This window comes from Petaurus breviceps, unplaced genomic scaffold (assembly GCF_028583685.1).
Source record: "Petaurus breviceps papuanus isolate PSGF00001 unplaced genomic scaffold, PetGlider_PUasm1.0 90407, whole genome shotgun sequence".
In the NCBI taxonomy this organism is placed as follows: Eukaryota; Metazoa; Chordata; class Mammalia; order Diprotodontia; family Petauridae; genus Petaurus; species Petaurus breviceps.
Window position 1 is genome coordinate 928796 of NW_027187241.1, and position 22113 is coordinate 950908.

Here is a 22113-nt window from a genome sequence, read left to right on the forward strand (position 1 = left end):
CCACAAGGTCCCTTTTTCTCCAGTTATACAACCCTTTCATCACCTCTCACCTGAGCTATTGAAGTAGTTACCTAATTGGTCTCCCTGCCTCAATATTCTCCCCACTCTAATCCACCAGCCACCAGTGTGATTTTCCTGACCCAGATCTCACCATTTTTTTTTTAAAGCAATTGGGGTTAAGTAACTTGCACAAGGTTACACGGCCAGGTGTTTCTGTGTGGGTGCTAAGTGTCTGAGTCCAGATTCGATCTCCAGGTCATCCCGACACTGGGGCCGGTGCTCTTACTCGCTGTGCTACCTGGCCTCCCCAAGATCTCACCATTTTACAGCTTTTAAAAATCTTCTTAAGTTTGCAGTCTTTTTACACCTTCCTACCTTATGTATTTTATGATCTGCTACAGTTGTCTGCCTATTTGCTATTCCTTTATCTTTTCTCTCTGTACCTTTGCACTGGTTGTCCCCACATGCCTAGAATGTTCTCTTTACCTCATCTTAGTTTCGCTAGCTTCCTTCAAGACTCAGTTTAAATACCACCTGCTGCAGGAGGCCTTCCCTGGTCCCTAGCTATTCATCTTTACTAGCTAGAACTGCCTTGCAACTACACTGCATATAAGATGTGTACTGTTTAATATACATTAATTTGGTTCAACCAACATTTATTAAGTCCCTCTTATATGTAGTACATGTTTGACACAAAATTTGTATACTGATATGATAATATTTAAAACAGCCTGTGTGTTCCATAGTAATAAGAATATAATTCTAGAGGAACATATTCTTTCTACAATACTTTTACGTGTGTATATGCATACAGATATAAAAGAACATGAGAAGAACATTTTAAAAAGGAAAATGTATTATTTTATTTAGGTACACTCTTCCTGTTGGAAAGTCTTTAATTTTAATGTTTATTCATTTTTGTATCTCTTGAATTTGTAGGAATACTTTTGATTACACTGACTGAATCAATAATTTTTATGATTTAATTTGAAGTGATTTAAAGTGTCTCTATTTTAACTGTGCTGTCTTTTTAGGTATGCTAATTTGTGTGGCTATGTAGCTGAGTGTGGGGGATTACAAAGTAAAATCAAATATGGCCATCTTTTTAAGGTATTTCTAATTATATTTTTAATATAAATGAAGTTGTTAAAATTAAATAATTCAACAAAATCAGATCTCTTTTGGATTTTATATTTTTTTTCAATAATGAGAAAATTTAAATGGCTATCTTTAAGTCAACAAAAATGAGATTGTTGAAATTGCGTATGATTCATAATTTTAGGTTAAGATAAACTAGACAAGAGATGAATGTTGCTTATTTTATAAATTAGTGATTAGCCACTAGATTCACTGATAGCAAATTAACCATATAATCATAGGTAAGTGACTTCTAATAATAATCTTGTAGATGAGAAGAAAAAATTACATCAATATCTTTTTTTAATGTTTCTCCAAGTTACAGTGAAGATACTTTAGTCTTTTCCCTTTAACTTTACATTCATAATGCATGCCACCAAAATATATTATAAAAACTGCACCCACCCTAGTTACCCACAATAGTAATATAAATGCCATTTATTTGATGAAAACTAAATCTAAAATTCAGTGATATCTACCTGTGCCCAGGAAAAATATTTGCTATTCTTTCATCTGATATTTTATATTCCTTTTGAGATCAGATGTTCAGGTTTTACAGATATTTATTTTTTGAAGTCATACTGTCTTTCTATTATTTTTCTCCTTTCTACGTGGTTCTTAACACATAATTGTAATAATGTTTCAAAACTAATTTGTTACTACTTTTAGTAGATGACATTTCAAAAACATGCATTCATTTTTATCAGAACCTACATATGATGACCAAAGAATTCTACATTCAATTTAAGGAGAAAATACTGGTTACAAAATATAGAATATTCAAAATCCCCAATTCTCACCTGCTTGCAGTTTAACTTATGATCTAAGTTAAATTAAACTAAACTAAGTTAAACTAATCTAAGGCAGACAAATTTCTAGAAGACTGAGCCAGGATAAAATACATAATAACTAAGTGAAAAGCAAAGTCAAGTTCCCCAGGCATAGCCAAAATGACCCCATTTTGACACTGACAGGTTGGCAACCAAGGAACTACTCACTAGCCACTCCTGAGTCTCACAGGCCTCTTTGGACATTTACTGAGACTTTTGTAACTAATGGGGCATTGAGTTTTCTTTTATTTACATCAGATTCTCCATTTTATGGATTAACTATGGAAAATTTTAATACTAAATTGACTCCCATGTCCACATTTCTACTCTAGGATTGTTACCTAATTTTATTTAGCCATTTTAATTAGATTTTTAGGGCTCTGTTGGTATTTGTTTAGTATCTCTTATAAATGATTTCTAATTTAGGCAGGCATTTTTCTGTAAAATAGGTTATAAGATATAGGTAAGTATTCCCAAATGTGGATTTCTGCATAATGGTTTTCTATTCAGCAGAGTATATCTATCTCTATTCTGTAGTCTGAAGCCAAAAAGGAATGATTTGATGACTGTTTAATGTTTAGGATTATTAAGATAATTTTTTCCCAAGGAGACAGTAATTCACACTGCAAAATTTTCTAACAGACAATACAACAAAATAGAACTAATTGTAAATATTATTAGCAACATCACTAAATATTAGGTTACTTAATGGCATGCCTGATCATAGATGTTCTTCATGTTCTTTTTTACGCAATGGACCTGATCTCTTTATTAAGAACAGGGAAAATTGACTTCTTCTGAGAGGAGACAATTTTTTGAGACACCGGGGCATGAATAATGTTGAGAAATATGTGACCTTTTTTAAAAAGTAAAAAGGTAAGAGCAGAAAAAATTTTGACCATGCCTGGGGAACTTGACTTTGCTTTTTACTCAGCTAGTGTATGTTTCTTCCTGGCTCAGCTTTCTAGAAATTTGTCTGTCCCACCTCTGGATCACTAAGTTAAATTGCAAGCAGGTGAGAATTTGGGGTTTTGAATATTCTATATTTTGTAAGCAATATTTTCACCTTAAATTGAACGTAGAATTCTTTGGTCGTCCAATGTAGGTTCTGATATAATCAATGTGTTTTTGAAATACTGTTTACTAAAAATAGTAACAAATTAATTTTGAAACATTATTTACTAAAATTAATGATATGATTTGTTTCACCAGATCTCAGTGCAATTCATTAAACTCAATAATTCCTTAAACTTGTTAAATTATATTTTCTTTTGATTGGCTTTCTTTCAGCAACATCTAGATAGAGCATTAGAACTTATACCAGATGAACCCCTTTTGTATTACCTCAATGGAAGATATTGCTATACTGTAAGTGGGTCTCTTTTATCTTTAGATTGATATCTGAGCATCATGTTACAGTGATATACATTTGCTATTTTATATTTGTTTATTTAGCCAATGGGAACCTCACAGATGTGAGATTTTTCTTTGTGTTCTTCCTCCTTCCCTTCTCAGCACCTTTTCAATAACTATCTTAACTCCCATGTCCATTAAGCACCTGCTATGTGTGCACAAGGTCTTGTGCTTCAGACATGAGATGGAAAACAGTCAGTAGTTCCTGCTTCCAATGAGCTTCCATCCTCCTGGAGGAGCACAACAGGAACACAGGTAGAGTATGGAAAGGATACTGAAGATGGTTTAAAAAAAAGGAGCTCCCCAGTCATAGGTAAGGAAGGAGAGAGCTCTAATCATTGGGGAAACACCAAAGATTTCTCTATGGAGATGACACCTGAGCTGAGCCTGGAAGGATTTTGGAGGGTAGAAGTAAAGAAACAAGCATTTACTCAGTGCTTAGCACATACTAGGCATTTGCTTGGTACTAGAGATGAGAAAAGGAGAAATCCAGGTATGGAAGGGGGTTTTGTGAAGCCACAGTAATGAAGACAGTGCACTCAATTTAGGGAACAGCAAGGGGTCTAGTTTAGCTAGGTCAAAAAAGTGAATCAATCATCATTCCTTAACCCATGAGGGTTGCTATGAAGTACCTGGACAGGTTGGTGCTAGTTTTTAAATGGTCTTAAATACCAAGCCAAGGAGTTTAAATAACATCTTCTAGGCAACAGGAAAAAAGTTTTTGAAGTAGAAGAAGAGACACACAATCAGGTGTGTGCCTTAGAATGTGATTTTGGCAGCTGTGTGAAGGATGGTTTGAAGAAGGGAGAGATTGACGGCAATAGTACCAATAAGACTGTTAAAAACAACCCAGATGTAAGATGTCGAGTCTCTGGATTAGGTGCTGTGGGTGTGGAGAAGGGGTGACCAGAGATATCACCTGTGTCCAGCAGGCTGTTCCCAGGTGAGGGCCCAGATTAAAATGTAATTGGGAAATATTTAACAAAATAAGTAGATAACCTCTCAAATCCTTGATTTCCTTTGAGACTGAGCTCAAGTACCTCTTTCTGCATAAAACCTTTCCTGGTTCCTTCAAATGCTCGTGCCTGCCCCTTAAGGCTGCTTTACATTAATTTTGTATATACCTATCTATGTGTTTACATGTTACAGATGCCTCTATGTTTCCATGTCATCTTTTACATTAGAATATAATACATTTTATGAAACCAGGAACTGCTTCACTTTCTTTTGTATATCCGTCATACTTTAGTACAGTGCCTAATACACAGTTGCTTCTTAATGTCTGTTGATTGATTTGTGAAAACAAAAGACTAAGTTTTACAGTGAACATGAAAATAACACTGCTGAATTTTCTGAGTGTTTTTCATGCTGTGGGACATTAATCTTTGGTCATTCATTATATGTAATATGAACTAAATATATCTATTACATAAAAATTAATGTCTTGAATTACACTAAAAATAATGGTAGCCAGCATATGCTATGACTAAAAATATTATATGATCTTCACAGCCAGTATGAGTTAAGTAGAATTAATATGAATAGTTCTTTTTAAAAATTCTTAGAGTTTATATACAATTCCTATCCATAGCAATTTCTAAAATAATTTTAATATAGCTCTTATGGAATTCTTTTTACTTTAGAATTGATTTTATCAAAACTCTTTTTAAAAACTTGAAGTCTGTCAACATAATAAAGTCTAATAAAAGAGATTGCTCAGTCAAAGACAACCATCCAAAGTGGGTGTTTTTCTTTAGGTTTTCAAATTGAATTGGATGGAGAAGAAAATGGCCTCTGCTCTCTTTGGGGTAGAACCAAGTTCGTCTTTAGAGGAAGCTTTGAGAAATTTCCTGAAGGTAATCCTGTCTACCTGCTTTTGTTTTAAAGAAATTTAATTGTCTGTGTGTCACAATCTTAATAGTATCCTAGCTAGCTAAAGAATATGCTCCTATGGGGGCGGCTAGGTGGTGCAGTAAATAGAGCACTGACCCTGGAGTCAGGAGGACCTGAGTTCAAATCCAGCCTTAGATACTTAACACTTATTAGCCGTGTGACCTTGGGCAAGTCACTAAACCCCAATTGCCCTCCAAAAAGAATATGCTCCTATAAAAGTTATAATTCTTACATACAATAGCATGGGACAATTGGAGCATTCAGATTACCTTTGATATGTAATAAATGACACTTTTCTTGTGAGAGAATGATATAGTATCAACAGACAAATCTTTAACCCAAATAATTTGAATTATTTTGCTTAAGCTAATATAGAAATCTGGCAAAGCCAAGATTTATCCTTTTGGGATTCTTCACTGAACTTTTTAAGCTTAAAAATTCAGTTTTGTCAATTCACCAAGGAGCAAGTAGGCTTGGGTGGTCAAGTCACACAAACTAAAACTGCATTAGACTGACTTATAAACCTGAAGGACAATTTATTGTACTTGATTTCTTTTGTGGCTTTATGATCTTCTCAACAAAAGTCCTATTTCCATTGCTACAACTCACAACACATGCACATCTCTTTATTCTTTGGGATGCTTCCCTTTGTTCTCTCCCTCAGTCCTCCACATAGGACTCCTCCAGTCTGTTGAGAGTCGTCCTCTTGACCTGTTGGCCTGATATGAATCCCAGAGGAGTCCATCAGCTAGCTGTCCAACCGTCATTATCTAAACATTACCCTTACTTCATTTACTGGCTGACTTTGTTTCTCGTGAGATATATATATATATACATTTATACTTGTTCAGAAATTAGTGTAGTTCTTCACATAGGTCACTCTCTGTTAATGGATATTTCTACTCATTAGCTCAAGGGAAAGGGAAAGTTTAGGTGAGCAAAAGAATGATGGTAAAATCGATTTCCATCGAGTTATGATAACTTGAAGTGACAATGAAGCAGATGGTATGTCAGTGGATAGAAAACTGACCTAGGTGCCAGGAAGATCTGAGTTCAAGTTCCCTCTCTGACACACTAGCTCTCTGATGTTGAACTATGTAACCTTGGGTGCAACCCAAATTGAGGAAGTTTCTTCACCTGGAAGTTCCCTGTATTAGTGAAATCACTGATCCAGTCTTTGGTAGCTAGCTCCATTGTAAGGACATTTCTGTCTGAAGAACTCTTAGTTACATATAATCAGAATAGGTGAGCATTTTGACAGTATTTGCTAAGTACCAAGAATGCCCTCCTTCCTTTTCTCTCCACCTATCCAAATCTTACCCATTCTTTAAGGTATACTTTCTCTAAGAAACCTTTCCCAACCACGTAAGCCTATAATGGTTTCTGTCTGCCTTTTGAGTTCCTTTCCAATATCTTTTATAGTTGGAATCATAATTTTATATTCAACTATATATATTTTTTCTTATTTTGTAATTATTTATGTGGGTTTGACTTGTTGGCCCACCTAGGTTCTACATTCCTTGCGCATAAAAACCATGTGTTATACTTCATATCTGCTCTTATACCACCTAGAATTTTGTTCTGACAAGAACTCTGTGTGCTGTTACTTCAGGCAGTGGTTTATTAACAGGTCTTGTAATAGAGAAGAGCAAGGAAGGTGAGAGATGAAATCTCACTGGCAAACTAGATAGTGTCAGTGATCATTTTGCGGGTTGAATAAAATTCAGGAAGAGTAATTTGGGGAAATTATTTGTAGTTATTATTTCAACAATCTATAATTCTAATCCCACAGTTTTAAGAACTGTGATGCTATGACTTTTAATATTAGATAGAGTGGATAGAGTACCAGACCTGTCTGAAGTCAAGAAGACTCATCTTCCTGGCCTCAGACACACTTACTAGCTACATGATCCTGGGCAAGTCACTTCACCCTGTTTGCCTCAGTTTCCTGATCTGTAAAATGAGCTAGAGAAGGAAATGGCAAACCACTCCAGTATCTTTACCAAGAAAACCCCAAATATGGTCACAAAGGGTCAGACAACTGAATCAATTGAACAACATTAGCATCAACATAGTATAATAGAAGGTGCAGTGGATTAAGAGTTCTGATCAGGTCTGATCTTAGCTCTGCCATTTGCAGACTAGTCAGATGACTTCTATGGGTCTCTTGTATTCTTCACTACGTAAGATAAGAATAATAGTGCATGCACTCCCTACTTCACAGGATTGTTATAAGGATTAAATGAAATAATATATGTGCAAATGCTATATAACTACTGTTCTTTATAAATTCAGGATATTATAAGCATCTTCATCAGATATAGTAATAGAGAAATGAGTTGGCAGTTTTACGTAGTTCATTTTAATGATTGAAATAATACTTTTAACTCATTTCAGCCAGATATATACTTTGGAAGATCTGTGGAAGAAAATACCTAAGTATATGTCATATCTTGCATAATGTATTACAGATATAACACACTGGGTTTTAATGTTTTTAATACTGCTATCAATGAAAAAAATTTAAATTGTAATGATATTTTTCATAGCCAAAAAGATTCTTGTTTTTAAATTTTCTGGCAAAAACCTAATGCTTTATTTTTCACAGGATTCTAGAGTTGAAGAAGATTTCAGTGATCAGTCCAACCCAATCCCAAAAGGAATTCCTACTATACCATTCAAAGATAGTCATCTAGTCTTTGCTTGGAGATCTCCAAGCCATGAAAACCCATTACCTCCCCAGGTATTCTTTTGGATAGTTCTACAGTTGTTTAGTAGGTTTGAGGGGGTTTTCCTGACAGTAGGATTACACTTGCCACTTTACAACTTATATACATTGGTCCTGGTTCGACTCTCTGAGGCCAAAGAGAACAAATCTAATCACTGTTCTACATAGGAGCACTATCGTATACCCAAAGTTTTCTCTTCTCCAGGCTTAGCATCCCCAGCTTCTTAAACCAATCCTTCTGTGTACCACAGAGAGCAGTGACTGGGCTGTGGCACAATTACAAACAATTGAAGTGACACATGTTAGAGCAAGTCACTGAGAAGTTAGCCCTGCTCCCCCTACTGCAGAATGATAATGATGGCAATACCAGTGACATAGAAGAAAGTCTGCATGGAGTGCTCTGGGGATCTGTGCTTCATCCCATGATCTTTAATATGTTTATTTAACATTTTCATATAAAGACATAGCTGGAATGCTTATCATATCTGCAGATGACACAAAGATGGGATGAATAGTTAGTGCATTGGACAACAGACTCAGTTTCTCCTGACAGGTTAGAGCATTGACCTGTATAGCCCTCAGTTTTGCACTTCAAGAGTGCATATACATATATACATATGCACACATCTATGCACACACATGTATGTATATATACATATAGTATTTTATGTGTGGAAAGAGATCAATAGATACTGTTCAGAGTATTACAGTAATTATATAGCAAAGAGAGTTGCATTAAACACACAGTCTCTAGTGGGAAGCACCAAAAATACAAAGATAAAAGGGATATAATCTATGGCCACTATATATAAAGTGCTCTGCCATTGAATGTGATACTGAATATAACCAAATTATGGACATTTTAAAGGAATGGTTCTTATTCATTGTACTCTTGTAGAACTGGATGCAACATTGAAGTTTCTTCTGATAATTAGAAGTTGCAGAGTAAAGCTTTTTGCATAGATATATAATCATTAGTTGGACTAGAAGTTTGCATTCTATTAAGGATCCAGTATGTACATATGCAGCACATAGAAAACAAAACTAAGGTCTTTGGGGAGGAGGGAGCAGCAGTAGCAGGAAAGGCTTCGTGTTGATCTGAATCTTGAAGGAAGCAAGGGATTTTAAAAGTCAGGTGAAAAGAGAGTGGACACCAGGTGTGAAGGTATCCATAGGAAAGGCAGAGAGATGAGAGACAGAGGGACCTATGATGATTAGTAAGAAGGCCAGTTTGGCTAGACAATACAGTGAAAGGAGGGTCGTAATGGGTAAAAAGGCTGGAAAGGTCAGTTGTGCCATATTTTGGAAGATTTCTAACACTTTCTTCTAGAAGAAGAAAGAAAAGAAGGGGAAAGGAAAGGTAGAAGAAGTAGAGAAAGGAAGAGAAGGAGGAAGAAGGAAGAGGAGATGATGATGATGAAGAAGATGATGATGATGATTGAGATGATATAAAGGATCTAACCCAATATCATCCCAGCCTCCAACATGGAACTTAGCACCCCCTCTTTTGGGGATGACCCCTACTCTTTGGAGATCTGAACACCACTTTGTAAAGATCTGAAGTACTCATCTCAAATGTGACCAACATAAGATGCCAATAACTTTTAGCATCCCATTTCTTTCCCTTATCAGAACCAGAGTGTAAGAATAAGTCTGCTTCCCCATGATATCCCTGCAGAATGTTCAGACAGCATCATGCCCTTCCTTGCCTTTCCCTGCCCTTACCTCCACACACATTTCTTCAGACTAAATATTCCTAATTCCTTCAACTGATCCTCCTCAGCATGATTTACAGTCTTCTTACCATGTTGTCATCTTCTTCTGTTCCAGCCTGTCAGTAGTGTTTTGTTTTGCTGTTTTGCTTTGGTGTAGTGTCCTATTCTGTACCCAGTACTCCAGACCAGGGTGTCATATAGCACCTGAAATCTCTAACATCTCTGCTACCACTCCCTGCCTCTTTTTTTATGTTGTATCCTTTTTTTTTTTCCAAAGTTAACACAGTTTATTATAATTTCTGTTGTGCCATTTCTTTTTAAATTCACAGACTATTATTCTGATCTACAGATGTGAAGGCTTCTCTTCCCCCATTTCCTCCTTGCATTTTTCCTTTTCCTTTTCTTTTTTTTGGTGTTCTTAACTGGTGGTGTGGAACAGGTAGTAGGAGACATCGTATAAGTTTCCTGACTATTGTATGAAACTATTGTCTGCCAGATTTAGGTAAAGCCCATCTTCATGTGTGAAGTTGCCTTGATTGTCCACTGCAGGTGAGATGCAAATGACTGTGGCACTAGTATTATCTTCATGGAGGATGCGCTGTCGCCAGTGACCTAGTGCTCTACTAACAAGCATTTTGGCACAAGATTGTCCCTGTTCCCCTATAGGGTCCTTTTGGTCCTCCTGGTCCTGGCACATGTCAATGGCGTCCTGAGAAGGGATCATGTTCCGTAGTCCATCAGTGCCCAAGATTATATACTTATGTTTCCAGGGATCAAGAGTGTGTACACTTGTTTCTGGTTCTGGAGACACCATGAACTCTCCAGGGTAAAAATCATAACTCCACAAGTCACCTTTCACTTGAGTGATTGATCTCATCAATAAAATAATGGATTTAAACAAGATGATCCTTGGGTCTCTTTCATTTCTAAGTTTCTATACTTCTTGGATTTTACTCTATGAAATATGTTGTATCTTCTTAATTCAGCCTAAAATCACACTGATTAATTTTTTATTTTGTTTTTGTTTTTTGGCAATTGTATCATACCCTTGACCCTTTTTCAGTTTGCATTTTACTAAAACCCTCATATCTTTTTCATGGAAAGTGTTACCAAATCACTTGTCTTCAATCCCATACTTTAAGTAAATTTTTAAAATTCAGTTTTCTAAGCTATTTTGAGTTTAAGTAAATGTATTTATTTGAGAGGGAAATTTCAAAAACCATAATTTCAGAAAGCATACATGCAATGATAATTAATTTTTGTGAAGATAATAACCAGTACATTTTTATAAATTGATCCAAAAGCAAATGATATTTTCTTCCAAAAGATGGTGTAGTATTGTATCTGATTAAAAAGATATGCCTTTATTGAAGATATAATCTTAGTGAAATGTGCACTTTGGCATTTGAGATTGATCAATTTTGTTTGCATCATTTCTTTTTCAGTTTCCCCTTGTCCCTTTTTGCTTGTTTTCATTTTGTTTTAATTTTGATTCTTTGACTAGGCTGAAGAGTTAAAACCCGGATATTCCAAGTACAACTATGTATATCTGGCAAAGGTAACTAAAAATAATTTTAAGAAAGTTTTGAAATCTTGTGTTTTTAGTACATTAATTTGATTTCTTTACTTTCAGTGCTACAAAGAGCTAGGACAAAAAGAAAATGCTTTGATGTATTGTGATTCTGCTTTGCTAGTTTGCCCTATTAACAAAAAGGTAAGTATAGATCACAGTACTGATCCAAATCTTCTATTCTCACTTATTCTTTTCTTTCCTTATCAGAGAGATTCAGAGAGGAAGAGAGAGGCAGAGATGTTGAGATATGTACTTCTTAAAATACAAAATGTAGCTGAAAATATAATTTAAGGGCATTTTAATCTTTATTTGATTCAGAGACATTCTGACTGATTTTCTCTGTTCTACTAAATATCTAGGACGAAGTGTGTTTATGGAGCAAACTAACTGTAAGGCAGCAGTCCACAGTATACCATGCCCACTTGGGGCTAGACAGGGGAAACAGAATAATCAAGGTAGAGAAGTAAGGAACAAGCTAGTTAGAGGCAGAGAGCCAGTGGATGAGCAGGGATGAAGCCATGGAAAGAGCACTCTGATTCTGGAATACAAAGAGCTTCTCACCCCCTCTAGGTCCTGGTCTTAGGAGGCACCCTGGCCAAAATAGGTAGGAGAGAGGTGAGCAGGCCTGCAAGGGACCATCATTGACTGCTCTAGCTCCTATCTCCTGGCCTTCATGCCAGGCCTTCTTTCTCCTCCCCCACCTTTTGTGACCTACCCCTATTCCAAACAGGCACTATTAGCTGAAAACTGAAAAAAGGTGCCTGCTAGGATATTGAAGCTGGACAGACCTTCAGAGGCCATCTGGTCCTGCCCCCTAGTTGTGTAGGTAAGGGGACTGAGTTTCAGAGGTGAGATGATTTCATCACTGCCACCCAGCTAGAAAGTCACAAAGCTGGGACTTAAACAGATTTTCCAACTACAGTCCAATGCCTTTTCCCACCAAGCTCCACTGTTTCCTGTGATGGAAGTGATATAATTTTGGCAGCATTCAGTGATTGAGTCACAATGTGCCAATAACTTTAGGGAGTCAAGCCTGTCAGTATCTCAGTCTCTGTCTAAGCCTTCTGTTATCAGGGGAGCAAGGACGAATTGGTGTTGTCTTCTTGCTCCCTTATAACCATAGCCGAGACTTCCCTGAACCACAATCTGAGAAGTTCAACCCAATTCAACCCAAGTTCAAAGTTGCTTGTTTTACCATGGTTGTGACAGCAAAGGAAGCCCACAACAAAAAGGTTGTAACCCAGTCGCTTCCTCAGATGAGGCATAAACAGAATAGAACCACTGCTCTCTTCTGGTTTTTTCAATTCTTTCAGAATTCCCAGATCCTACTTTAGAAGTGTTAGATGGGTTAGAAACATGGGGTCACAGCTGGAGGTAATAACTGTTGGATTATTTTTCATAAATAAAACCTTCCCTTAAAAAAAAATAGCCCGTGCAAACCTGTCACAGTCAGGCAGCTGAAAGAGGCCAGACCCAACTTCTGACTGTAAACATGAGGGGCAAACGGCATGGGGCAGAACACTCAGCATTGTGGAGAAAGACTGGGCCTGTTTAAACACTGTCTCTGATTCTGAGAATCTGGGTAACTTGGGGCAAGGTACCTGATTTTCTAAAATGAAGAGCCAGGACCAAAGGTGCCCTATAGCCCCTTTCAGATCTAGATTCTCCACACTTACCCTCTGTTCCAGAAAACAAGACAGCCACAAGTAATGATGGTTTAGAAAGCAGTGACCTATACTAGCTATGTGACCAGGATCAAGTCATACTCTCCAGTACCTGCAGGCAGCTTTCTGAGATTGTAAGTTAAAGATGAGTTTCTGATTTCCATCTGTAGGGGTAGGGAGATATCTTCAAAAGAATGACTCAAGATTATTGAGTGGTAGTGTTGTTCAGTCATGTCTGACTCTGTGTAAATCCATTTTGAAGGTTTCTTGACAGATATACTGGAGTGGTTTGCCATTTTCTTCTCCAGCTCATTTACAGATGAGCAAATTGAAGCAAACAGGGTTAAGTGACTTGCCCAGGGTCACACAGCTAGTAAGTGTCTGAGGACAGATTTGAGTTTTCTTGAAGCCAGGCCAGTGCTCTATCCACCGTTCCACCTCACTGCCTTTATTAACAATATCAATTCACAAAACAGTGCAAAGCAATTTAAAGAGAAAATAAGCCAAAAAGAATTTAATATAAAATTCAGCTGTCAGATCATCCCTAGAATATTTTTAGGTTAAAACAGAACAGTAATATATATTCTTATCAGCAGTTATAATGGAACCAATATATTTGAACTTTATTACCATAGAAGACAGCTAGTTGGCACAAAAGACAAAGCACTGGGCCTAAAGTCAGGAAGACCTGAGTTCAAATGCATCCCCAGACACTCACTAGCTGTGTGACCCTGGGCAAGTCACTGTGTGCCTCAGTTCTTAATAAGTAAAATGGAAGTAATAATAGCACCCACCTCTCAGGGTCATAAAAATGGAATGATGTAATATATACAAAATACTTTGAAAAACTTGAAGTGTTATATAAATATTAGCTGTTGCTATTAATATTACTACCAAAAATACTTTGTGAGAATATGACAATGATACTTAAGAGGATGACGTGGCAAGAAGAGTTGGACTATACTAAAAACACATAAAAAATGCCTTGTTGGAAGCAGCACAATGTAAAGGAGCTGGAGATTTGATTGTTAAGACATGTGGAAAAGGAGAAAACTCCAAAAGAAATGAAAATGAAAAGATCATAAATGATGCTTTTGCATTTTAAAGTGGTGATCAAGATCACACAGGTATTAAATAGCAGATACTAGACCTATAACTCCAAATGAGAATTTTTTTTCACTTCCAGTAGTGACAATACAAGGCCAACCATACTATTAAGGAGAGTATAAAAGTTCTCTTAGTCCAAAGGGGAAAACTGTTTCAGTTACCTTTAGAGCAGAGAGAATTGTCTGCACAGAGAATGATAATTAAACTCTTGGGGGCTAATGAGATAATCAGGAGTAAGGGTGTAGAGAGAAATAAGATCCCAGAATAGAGTTTTGGATGTATTCACAGAAAGGGGAAGATGATGAATTTGCAAAAAGACTGAGAAGAAGCAGTGAGAGAAGTGAGAAGAAAACCTTAAGAGAGAAATATCATGAAGTATTATAGGAGAGAGTATTTAGGAAGAGAAATGGTCAACAATCCTCTAGAGGGGTCAAGAAGGATAAAGGTTTGTCAATTAGGAGATCATTAGTAACTTTGTTAATAGCCATTTCAGTTTAGTGAGGAGGTCAGAAACTGTACTGCAGAGTAATGGTTAAGAAGGGACTGAGAGGAGAAGAAATTGAGGCAACAAATGTAGACAGCTTTTTGTAATAGTTTGCCTGTGAAAGAGAAGAAAGCCACAGAGTAAGAGAGTTGTAAAGGTAGATGGTAGGATTGGGTGAGATTTGTTTGTTTTTAAGATGAAGAACAGGCAAAGAAAGAGATCAAACATTAGAGAAAAAGAGAGGAAGATTGAAGAAACAGAAGAATTAAAAAATGAACATGTATTGATGATGGAATGGGAATTGGAGAAGGTAATATTGAAATAGCTGAAATGGTACATGAAATCCACAGGGTTAAGGCAGCTGGTGATAAGAGAACAGGAAATGAGGGCTGGAGAGAGGAGTGGTTTAGTCTCAGGCAACTGGGAATTCAGTATTACCAGGTTTGAAAAGTAAGAAGTGATGACAGTTACTAACCATAGGGGATGAACAGCAGTAAACCCCACCAGCTAGACTGGTGACAGCAGAATAGTGGAGTACTTACTCTCTGTCTAGTTCTGCCTCAGGTTCCAAAGTTATTGCCCAACAATTACTTGTATAAGAAGTCCTGCTGAAGAGCTCTCCAAGATCTAGGAGTCTGATTCTAATCAGTGTGATGCTTTGATTCTGTAACTGAACAGGTTGCATGCATCAGGTATCTCTGTCGTTTCTGCACAGCTGATGTTCCCATTCATTTACAACATAGTGATGTATTCTATGTAGCATTCATTAATTCCATAAATATTTATTGAACACTTATTATTTGTTAAGGACTAGAGGAGACCCAAGGGTAAATAATATGTGATCCTTGCCTTCAAGCACTTATAATTTAGTAGAGGAAGTAAAACACACAAATAGCTACAATGTAAAACAAGATGCAAAAAATGAACCCACAACTTCAATTCCTCAGAGATTGTAGTTACAAGATATGCAACTGTATGTCATCATTGAGAAACAACTGTGTTAAAAAGATGCATTTTTTTTTTACTTTTGGAGGGAAATTGGAGTTAAGTAACTTGTCCAAGGTTACACAGTTAGTTTTTGTTTTGTGTGTGTGTGTGTGTAAGTGTCTGAGGCTGGAACCGAACTCAGGTCCTCCCAACTCCAGAGCCGGCTCTTTACTCACTGCACCACCTAGCTGCCCCAAAATGCATTTTTTTTAAAAGGTGTAACTTGGGATCATTGAAAGCATTGTACAATTTCCAAAATGCAAATCAACCTCCTTTTCTATTTCTATTCAATTCTAGACATATTTCACTTGTATCTATAGTGCCAATCCAGATAGAGGCCTCGATGTTCTAACTCAACTGCCTATCCAATTACTTGTCATAGTGTGGTTAATAAAAATTTCATCCACTTAGGTTTTAACTGTATACATATTAAGCAAGAACTGGCTATAGATTGTTAGGCCAGATTGTGTATCTGATTGAGAAAATCGTATAAAATTCTGGGGTTTAATTAATTAATCAACAAATATTATTTTATTAAGAGTTTACTCTATGCCAGGTTCTATGCTAAGCACTAAGGATACGAAGAAAAATGGAAAGCAGTTCCTTCCCTCAAGGAACTTATATTCTAAGAGGGAACAATATGTACTTGAAACATACAGAATATATAGAAGGAAATATATATCTTCTGTAAACTGGGGAGACAGGGAGGTGGACTGAATGACCTCTTAAGGACCCTTCTAGTTCTAAATCCATATGATCCTAGGTGGAGGGTTTATTCAGATCTATTCAGGATCCATTGCTGTGGAGACCCCTAAACAAATTCAGTTCAACAAGCACAAGGGAAGGGATTTCAGAAATCACTATGATTCACTCTCTGTCCTCAATATGGGAAAGGAGGGAAAGGAGTTGTAAGACATGAACATAAATAAGTTAAGGCAAAGGAAAAAGGGATAAGCCCAGAGGGTAAAGACTGCTTTTTCTTCAGTGCCAACATTTCTTACAAAGTTGCTAAGAATGCAGAAGATTCACCAACACATTAAACCCCCAAGGACAGAAATCACTTATCTAGTATCAGCTGTGTGCTCCTTCCTCTCTTTTAGGCCTGGGGCCCAGGGGATCCAGTGCTCGGGCTTTCAGAAGCTTAAATTTCTTGGCTCTGAAATAGCAGCCTATGTACAGGTCATATGGCCTCATATCAGCCCCAAGTGGATAACCTGAGGCTCTGGGAAACATTCTTCTCTTAAAATAAATAGGATTCTTCTGTCTAAAGCTGTGTGAGGATGCTAACTAAATAAACAATGACAGCTCTGTTAGCCTCATCAGGAGCATTAAAACTCATTGCTGCAGAGAAAATGTTCATGTATAAAAAAATAAAATAAATTATGTTTCAAGATGGAGCAAATAAAAACAATACTTTAAAAAATCACCATAGTAATACTTGCCATTGGAAAAGAAGCAGAGAAAGTCATTGTGGACTACTATAGATGCAGAATATGAAAAAGAAACCAAGGAAGGCACAGAATCCACAATAAGTGAAGAATGTTTACTGCAAGCTTTACTACCACATATTTTTTCTCTTCCACCTTCCATCCTCTCTTCACTCAAGTTTTGTCTCTTCCCCCTCCACAATCTTTCTTGAGTTAATTCAGCTCAATCCAACAAGCATGGAGTAAGTGCCATATAGTGTGCCAGAAGCTGGAGAGACAAAAACATAAAAGAAATAAAACCTGCCTTCAAGGAGCTTGCCTTCTGTTGGAGGGAAAGAAGACTGCCAACACATGCACAGACAAGTACATGCAGACTTCTCTCTGCTCATGTGCAGCCTCAGTGCACAGTGCTCGGGACCCCGGTGTCTCCCACCCAGAATGTTACAGCAGCCTCATCATTGATCTTCAGAGGCTTCTCTCTCCTTCTGTCCTCTACTTAGATGCCAAAGTAATGGTCCTGGGGCACAAGGCTGACCCAGGTCCTGCTTTACTGCAGACCTTTCAGTGAATCCTGTCGCCCTGAGGGAACCCTTCACACTCTGTGTCTAACCTACTTTCCAGCTTTATTTCACATTTCCAGCCAAATGAAAGTGACCCCCCAGTCTCACCTTGCCCTCTCTTTCATTTGTGTGCAGCTTCACGAAGGCCAACACTCACGCATCTCCTTCTCTTGAAATATTTCTCTTCTTTCAAGACCCAGCTGTGGGAGGTGGGGAAGAGTCTTCCTTCATTAAGCCTTCTCTAACACCACAGCTCCACAGACTCTCTTCCTTCCCCCCACCCTTCACATTTAATTTCTCATAACACTTGATGATGTTATTGTCATCCAGTTGTTTCAGTCACGTTCTACTCTTTGTGATCTCGTTTGGGATTTTTCTTGCAAAGATACTGGAGCAGTTTGCCACTTCCTTCTCTAGCTCACTTTACAGATGAGGAAAGTGAGGCAGACAGAGTTAAGTGACTAGCCCAAGGTCACACAGGCCGGCTTTGAACTAAGGTCTTCCTGACTCTAGGCCTGGTGCTCTGTCCACTGTGCCGCCTAGCTGCCGCCAGCAATAACGACTAGTTTTGTCCTCCTTTGTGTGTGTCTGTCGTCCCCAGCCCATCTCTTCCACACCGCCTCAACCACCAGCTAAAACTCCTGGAGAACCAGGGCTGCCTTTTTGGTGTCTTTTTATTCCTAGCACTGTCTTATATACCTCAGGTACTTAAACCTTTGATGGATTTAATGGGAGAGAACTAACCTAAGTTCATGCATGTAAAAGCCATCTGCTGTCAATATAAGGTGTCATTATTGATCTGCTTACACTTGGCTCCCCACCCACAAGTGTTCTATGACGGAGCAGCATTGACCCACCTGATGTTTCTCCAACTCAATCCTCCATCTCTGCTCTCCAAGCATTTGTATGCTCAGCCTACTCACCTCTTCCTTAGCTTCCCTAGCTTCCTTCAAAACTCAACTCTAATCCTGCTTTCTGCAGGAAGTCTTTTCTGAGATGCCCCAGCCACCCCCCCCCCCACCTGCGGTAAAGCCTTCCCTTCTCAGATCATCTCCACTTACTCTCCCTGTATCTAGTATGTCCCTATTCATGTGCATTCTGCCTCCTCCATGGGACTGCAAAGTCCTCGAGGGCAGGGACCTTGTTTTTGCCTTTCTATGCATCCCCAGCATTTAACTGTGTGTGTTCAATTCTTAATAAATTCTTGTTGGCTGACTCAATTATATTAATGTGTTGTACATCAGTTACCATAATAATGGCCTTATTTTTCCATAATAATAGAGGGATAAATTTTTTAAACTATGGGGATCTTGGAAGTCATTATTCTGTGCCATTTCTTCCTATTATTTGATCTTGGGAACAGTGTTGAGACTCTCTAAGGACACTTGAAATCTCTGAGTATTTGTCAAAAATAATTCACTTGGTACTGACATCAGAGTCCAAGTACAAAAAAGACATTGCTTAGTAAAACTATTATTATCTTGACTTTTTCTTGATACTATAATAGCCTGATATCTTTATCATGTTTAATTTCATTAAAGAAATAATTTTATTTTTCTCAGGCATTAGAAATAAAGTGAAATCCAAGTGTTGATTCATTAGTAAACTGTTTAAAATGTGCATATGGTACATTTAACAGTTCTGGATAAATAATTATTTCAGTGTCCTATTGGTAAAAATTCCTACTTAGTCTCTCATTTGTGAAGAATGTCAGCTAACTGCCATTTTCCAAGAGAAAATTTTTTGTTGTCATTAATTTTTTTTTTTTTTGCTTTTTGGAGGGCAATTGGAATTGTGACTTGCCCAAAGTCACACAGCTAGTAATTGTGTCAAGTGTCTGAGGCTAAATTTGAACTCAGGTCCTCCTGACTCCAGGGCCAGTGCTCTATTCACTGTGCCACCTAGCGGCCCCGGCATTAATATTCTTTGAAGAAGTAGTTAATGAATATATTCTAAGCATTGATGGTAGGAAGAAAGACTAAATCTGTAAGGTATGAAAAGAGAGATATAAGACCATGACCATAGAATCTTAGTGCTGGAACATGAATTCTTGAGAAATCCAGTCCCTCATTTACCAGAGGAGGGAACTGAAATTCACAATGGGACTGATTCCTGAAGTATTTTGTTGTGGTGGATAGAGTAGGACCCTGGAGGTCTCCTAACTCTGCTGTATATTTGCTCTGAGGCTTTGGGGAAGTCAGAGACTTTGTCATGGTCTGTAAAATGAGAGGGCTGAATGAGAAGGTCTGTAAAGCCCGATGTTCCCCTAGCCTCCATGGCTCCTGTATGACCTAAGACTTCAGGAGTAAGTTTTACCTGAAGCACTTGGTACTTTGATAGAGTGTATAGGGCTACCCACTCTGTCAGTACTGCCTTGGAATGATAGAAATTGTGTGATTGTTAGTCCTAAAGATGATCTGCTTGGGCAAGAAGCCTCAGGTGATCTTGAGTTTATCCAACCAAATGAGATAATGTATGTAAAAGTGCTTTTCAGACCTTAATGACATATAAAAGCTAGCCATTTTGTTACATCTGCATCCTTCACCATAAAAAGTTACCATGTCCCTGTGTTGGGAGAATCCCAACATGGCAAGCTTCCAAGAAATATGACAACCCTCTGCTCAGTCCCCTCTTCCCACTTCCTTGACCCCTCCAGTTTGTCTGCTACATGGGAGAAGCTTTCTGCAACACTTCTTGAGCTTATCCAAATTTTCATAGACAGGAACCATATCTAGTTCCTATCCAACCTTGTTACATTTGCTCTTTGTAATAACTGCTACTAAGAAATCTACCCTACTCCATCCTTAAGAGGAAGAAGTGAAAAACTATTTCTAGGGAAGGAAAGAAAAACATATCTTAAGAGAAACATGTGAAATCTCATTACGTGTTTGTATTTTTTTTAGGATCATGAGTCCCAGAAGGAGTTGGAAAATATAATCCTTGCTTTAAAGTAGATTTAAAAATAGGAGATTTTACTTCAGCAAACCAAATGCAACAACTTTAAAATACAAATGATGAAAATTCAAGTGGCTAACTGTGCAGTCTTTAATATCACATTATGTATTTCTGTTTTGATTTGGGGAGTATGATTTAAATTTAGAGGGTGATTTTTCCATCCTAGTGGTGAAGAAATGTGTTTTCTAAATGCATTCCATGACTGGCAGAGTCACAAAGCTAATCATGGTATTGGAAGAGTCCATGAGATCTGTAATATTAATACCAAATTATTTCTAACAATGTTCTCTTTGTATATTTGATGTTCTTTTTCCTATTGACTAATCAGGACTGAAATATTCTTCAGAGTTTTTCTCCAAAAAAGAAAGAAAAAGAAATAAAATCAAACTAATAAAAGAAATAATTTTGTTGAGTTTAATTGAAATTCTATTGTCTCAACATAAAATCACTCACAGTGGATGCTGTGAAGCTAAGGAGCAGAGCATTTCAAGTGAGAAATCTTCTGTACTCTTCTTTCTCTGGAGTCTGAGGGTGAGCTCAGCATGGTCCATGCAGGCCTAAACTGAGGAAAACACATTGCCCTCTGCTAGGATCCAGGGCACTACTCAGCTGTCATGGAACATGTCACATGCGTGGAGCTGTGTACAGGGCACTTTGTGAGAACCACTGTGCTGGTTGTTATAGGGGATACCTCTTTTCCCCTTCTTTATCATGGCCCTTTCCCCTAAGGAACTTATAGGGCAATACTGAAATTACCACAGATAGGATGGAGAGACAAACCCAAATCATAGTGAAAATGGAAATAGATCCAAGAAAACAGCAGATGATGGTGGTAACAAGGTGGAGAAGGGGCTGTATGCAATGAGCTGGAAATGAGTGCTATGGGAGTATAGCAGCAAGCACCCCAAGCATCCCCAGGGTGGCTGCCAACACAGGTTCTTAGATCTGCTTTGTTAAAGGAAAGCAACTCAAAATGGGCTAACAAGCTTACTTTAATCAGTCAAATATGTATCATTTACCTAGTTCAGGGGAAAGAGGTCAGCACCCCGAACTTCAGAATATACAGACAGAATTATCAAGACAGAGAAACAGATCAAGTAGACAGGTTTCCAAACTGTCCAACCATTACATCCATACCAAATCAACATCTGGGTTTTTCAAAGCCAGGGGGGCTCTCAACAACGGCTTGCCAGAGTCTCATCTGATCAAATCACAGAACACTTCTCAAAGTGAGCCCCAAAACAAAGCCTCACATCAGGGATTACATAGCCTTCTCCTGGGTCAGAGAATGTAACCACCCTCTTGACCCACTGCCCAATCACACAGCATCAAGGTGTGGGCATTCCTGAAAACCAAGCCTCCAGCCACAGGCTCCATGTGACCACATTCAGCCTATTAGGAAGCAGAATATATTTTCAAATCAAGGAAGGTTCTCAGAGTCTCTTAAGCCTATCAAAGGGCCTAAGGGCAGGGAAGATCTTTAAATTTGCATTTCCATTTCAGGGAGTAATTCTGGGAAATTAGAAGCAAGCTTACTGGCAGTGACAGAACCAAGACTGTTAACGTCAATGGATCTCTCCTTCCTCCCTTGTAAGATGAAAAATACCAGGAGGGGAAGAGAGAGTTGTGTGAGTAAATAG

The 22113-nt window shown here is 37.8% G+C and overlaps 1 protein-coding gene across 4 annotated transcripts in view; it reads left to right on the forward strand.

The window, feature by feature from the left end:
- RMDN2 (regulator of microtubule dynamics 2) overlaps positions 1-22113 on the forward strand; it is a 146172-nt gene that overhangs the window by 111112 nt on the left and 12947 nt on the right. For all 4 annotated transcript variants that reach the window (XM_069108589.1, XM_069108586.1, XM_069108588.1 and 1 more), the window contains 6 exons: positions 1035-1110; positions 3258-3335; positions 5138-5236; positions 7882-8016; positions 11221-11274; positions 11350-11430. In XM_069108589.1, the coding sequence (XP_068964690.1) occupies positions 1035-1110; positions 3258-3335; positions 5138-5236; positions 7882-8016; positions 11221-11274; positions 11350-11430 (523 nt within the window). The remainder of the gene's footprint in view (positions 1-1034; positions 1111-3257; positions 3336-5137; positions 5237-7881; positions 8017-11220; positions 11275-11349; positions 11431-22113) is intronic.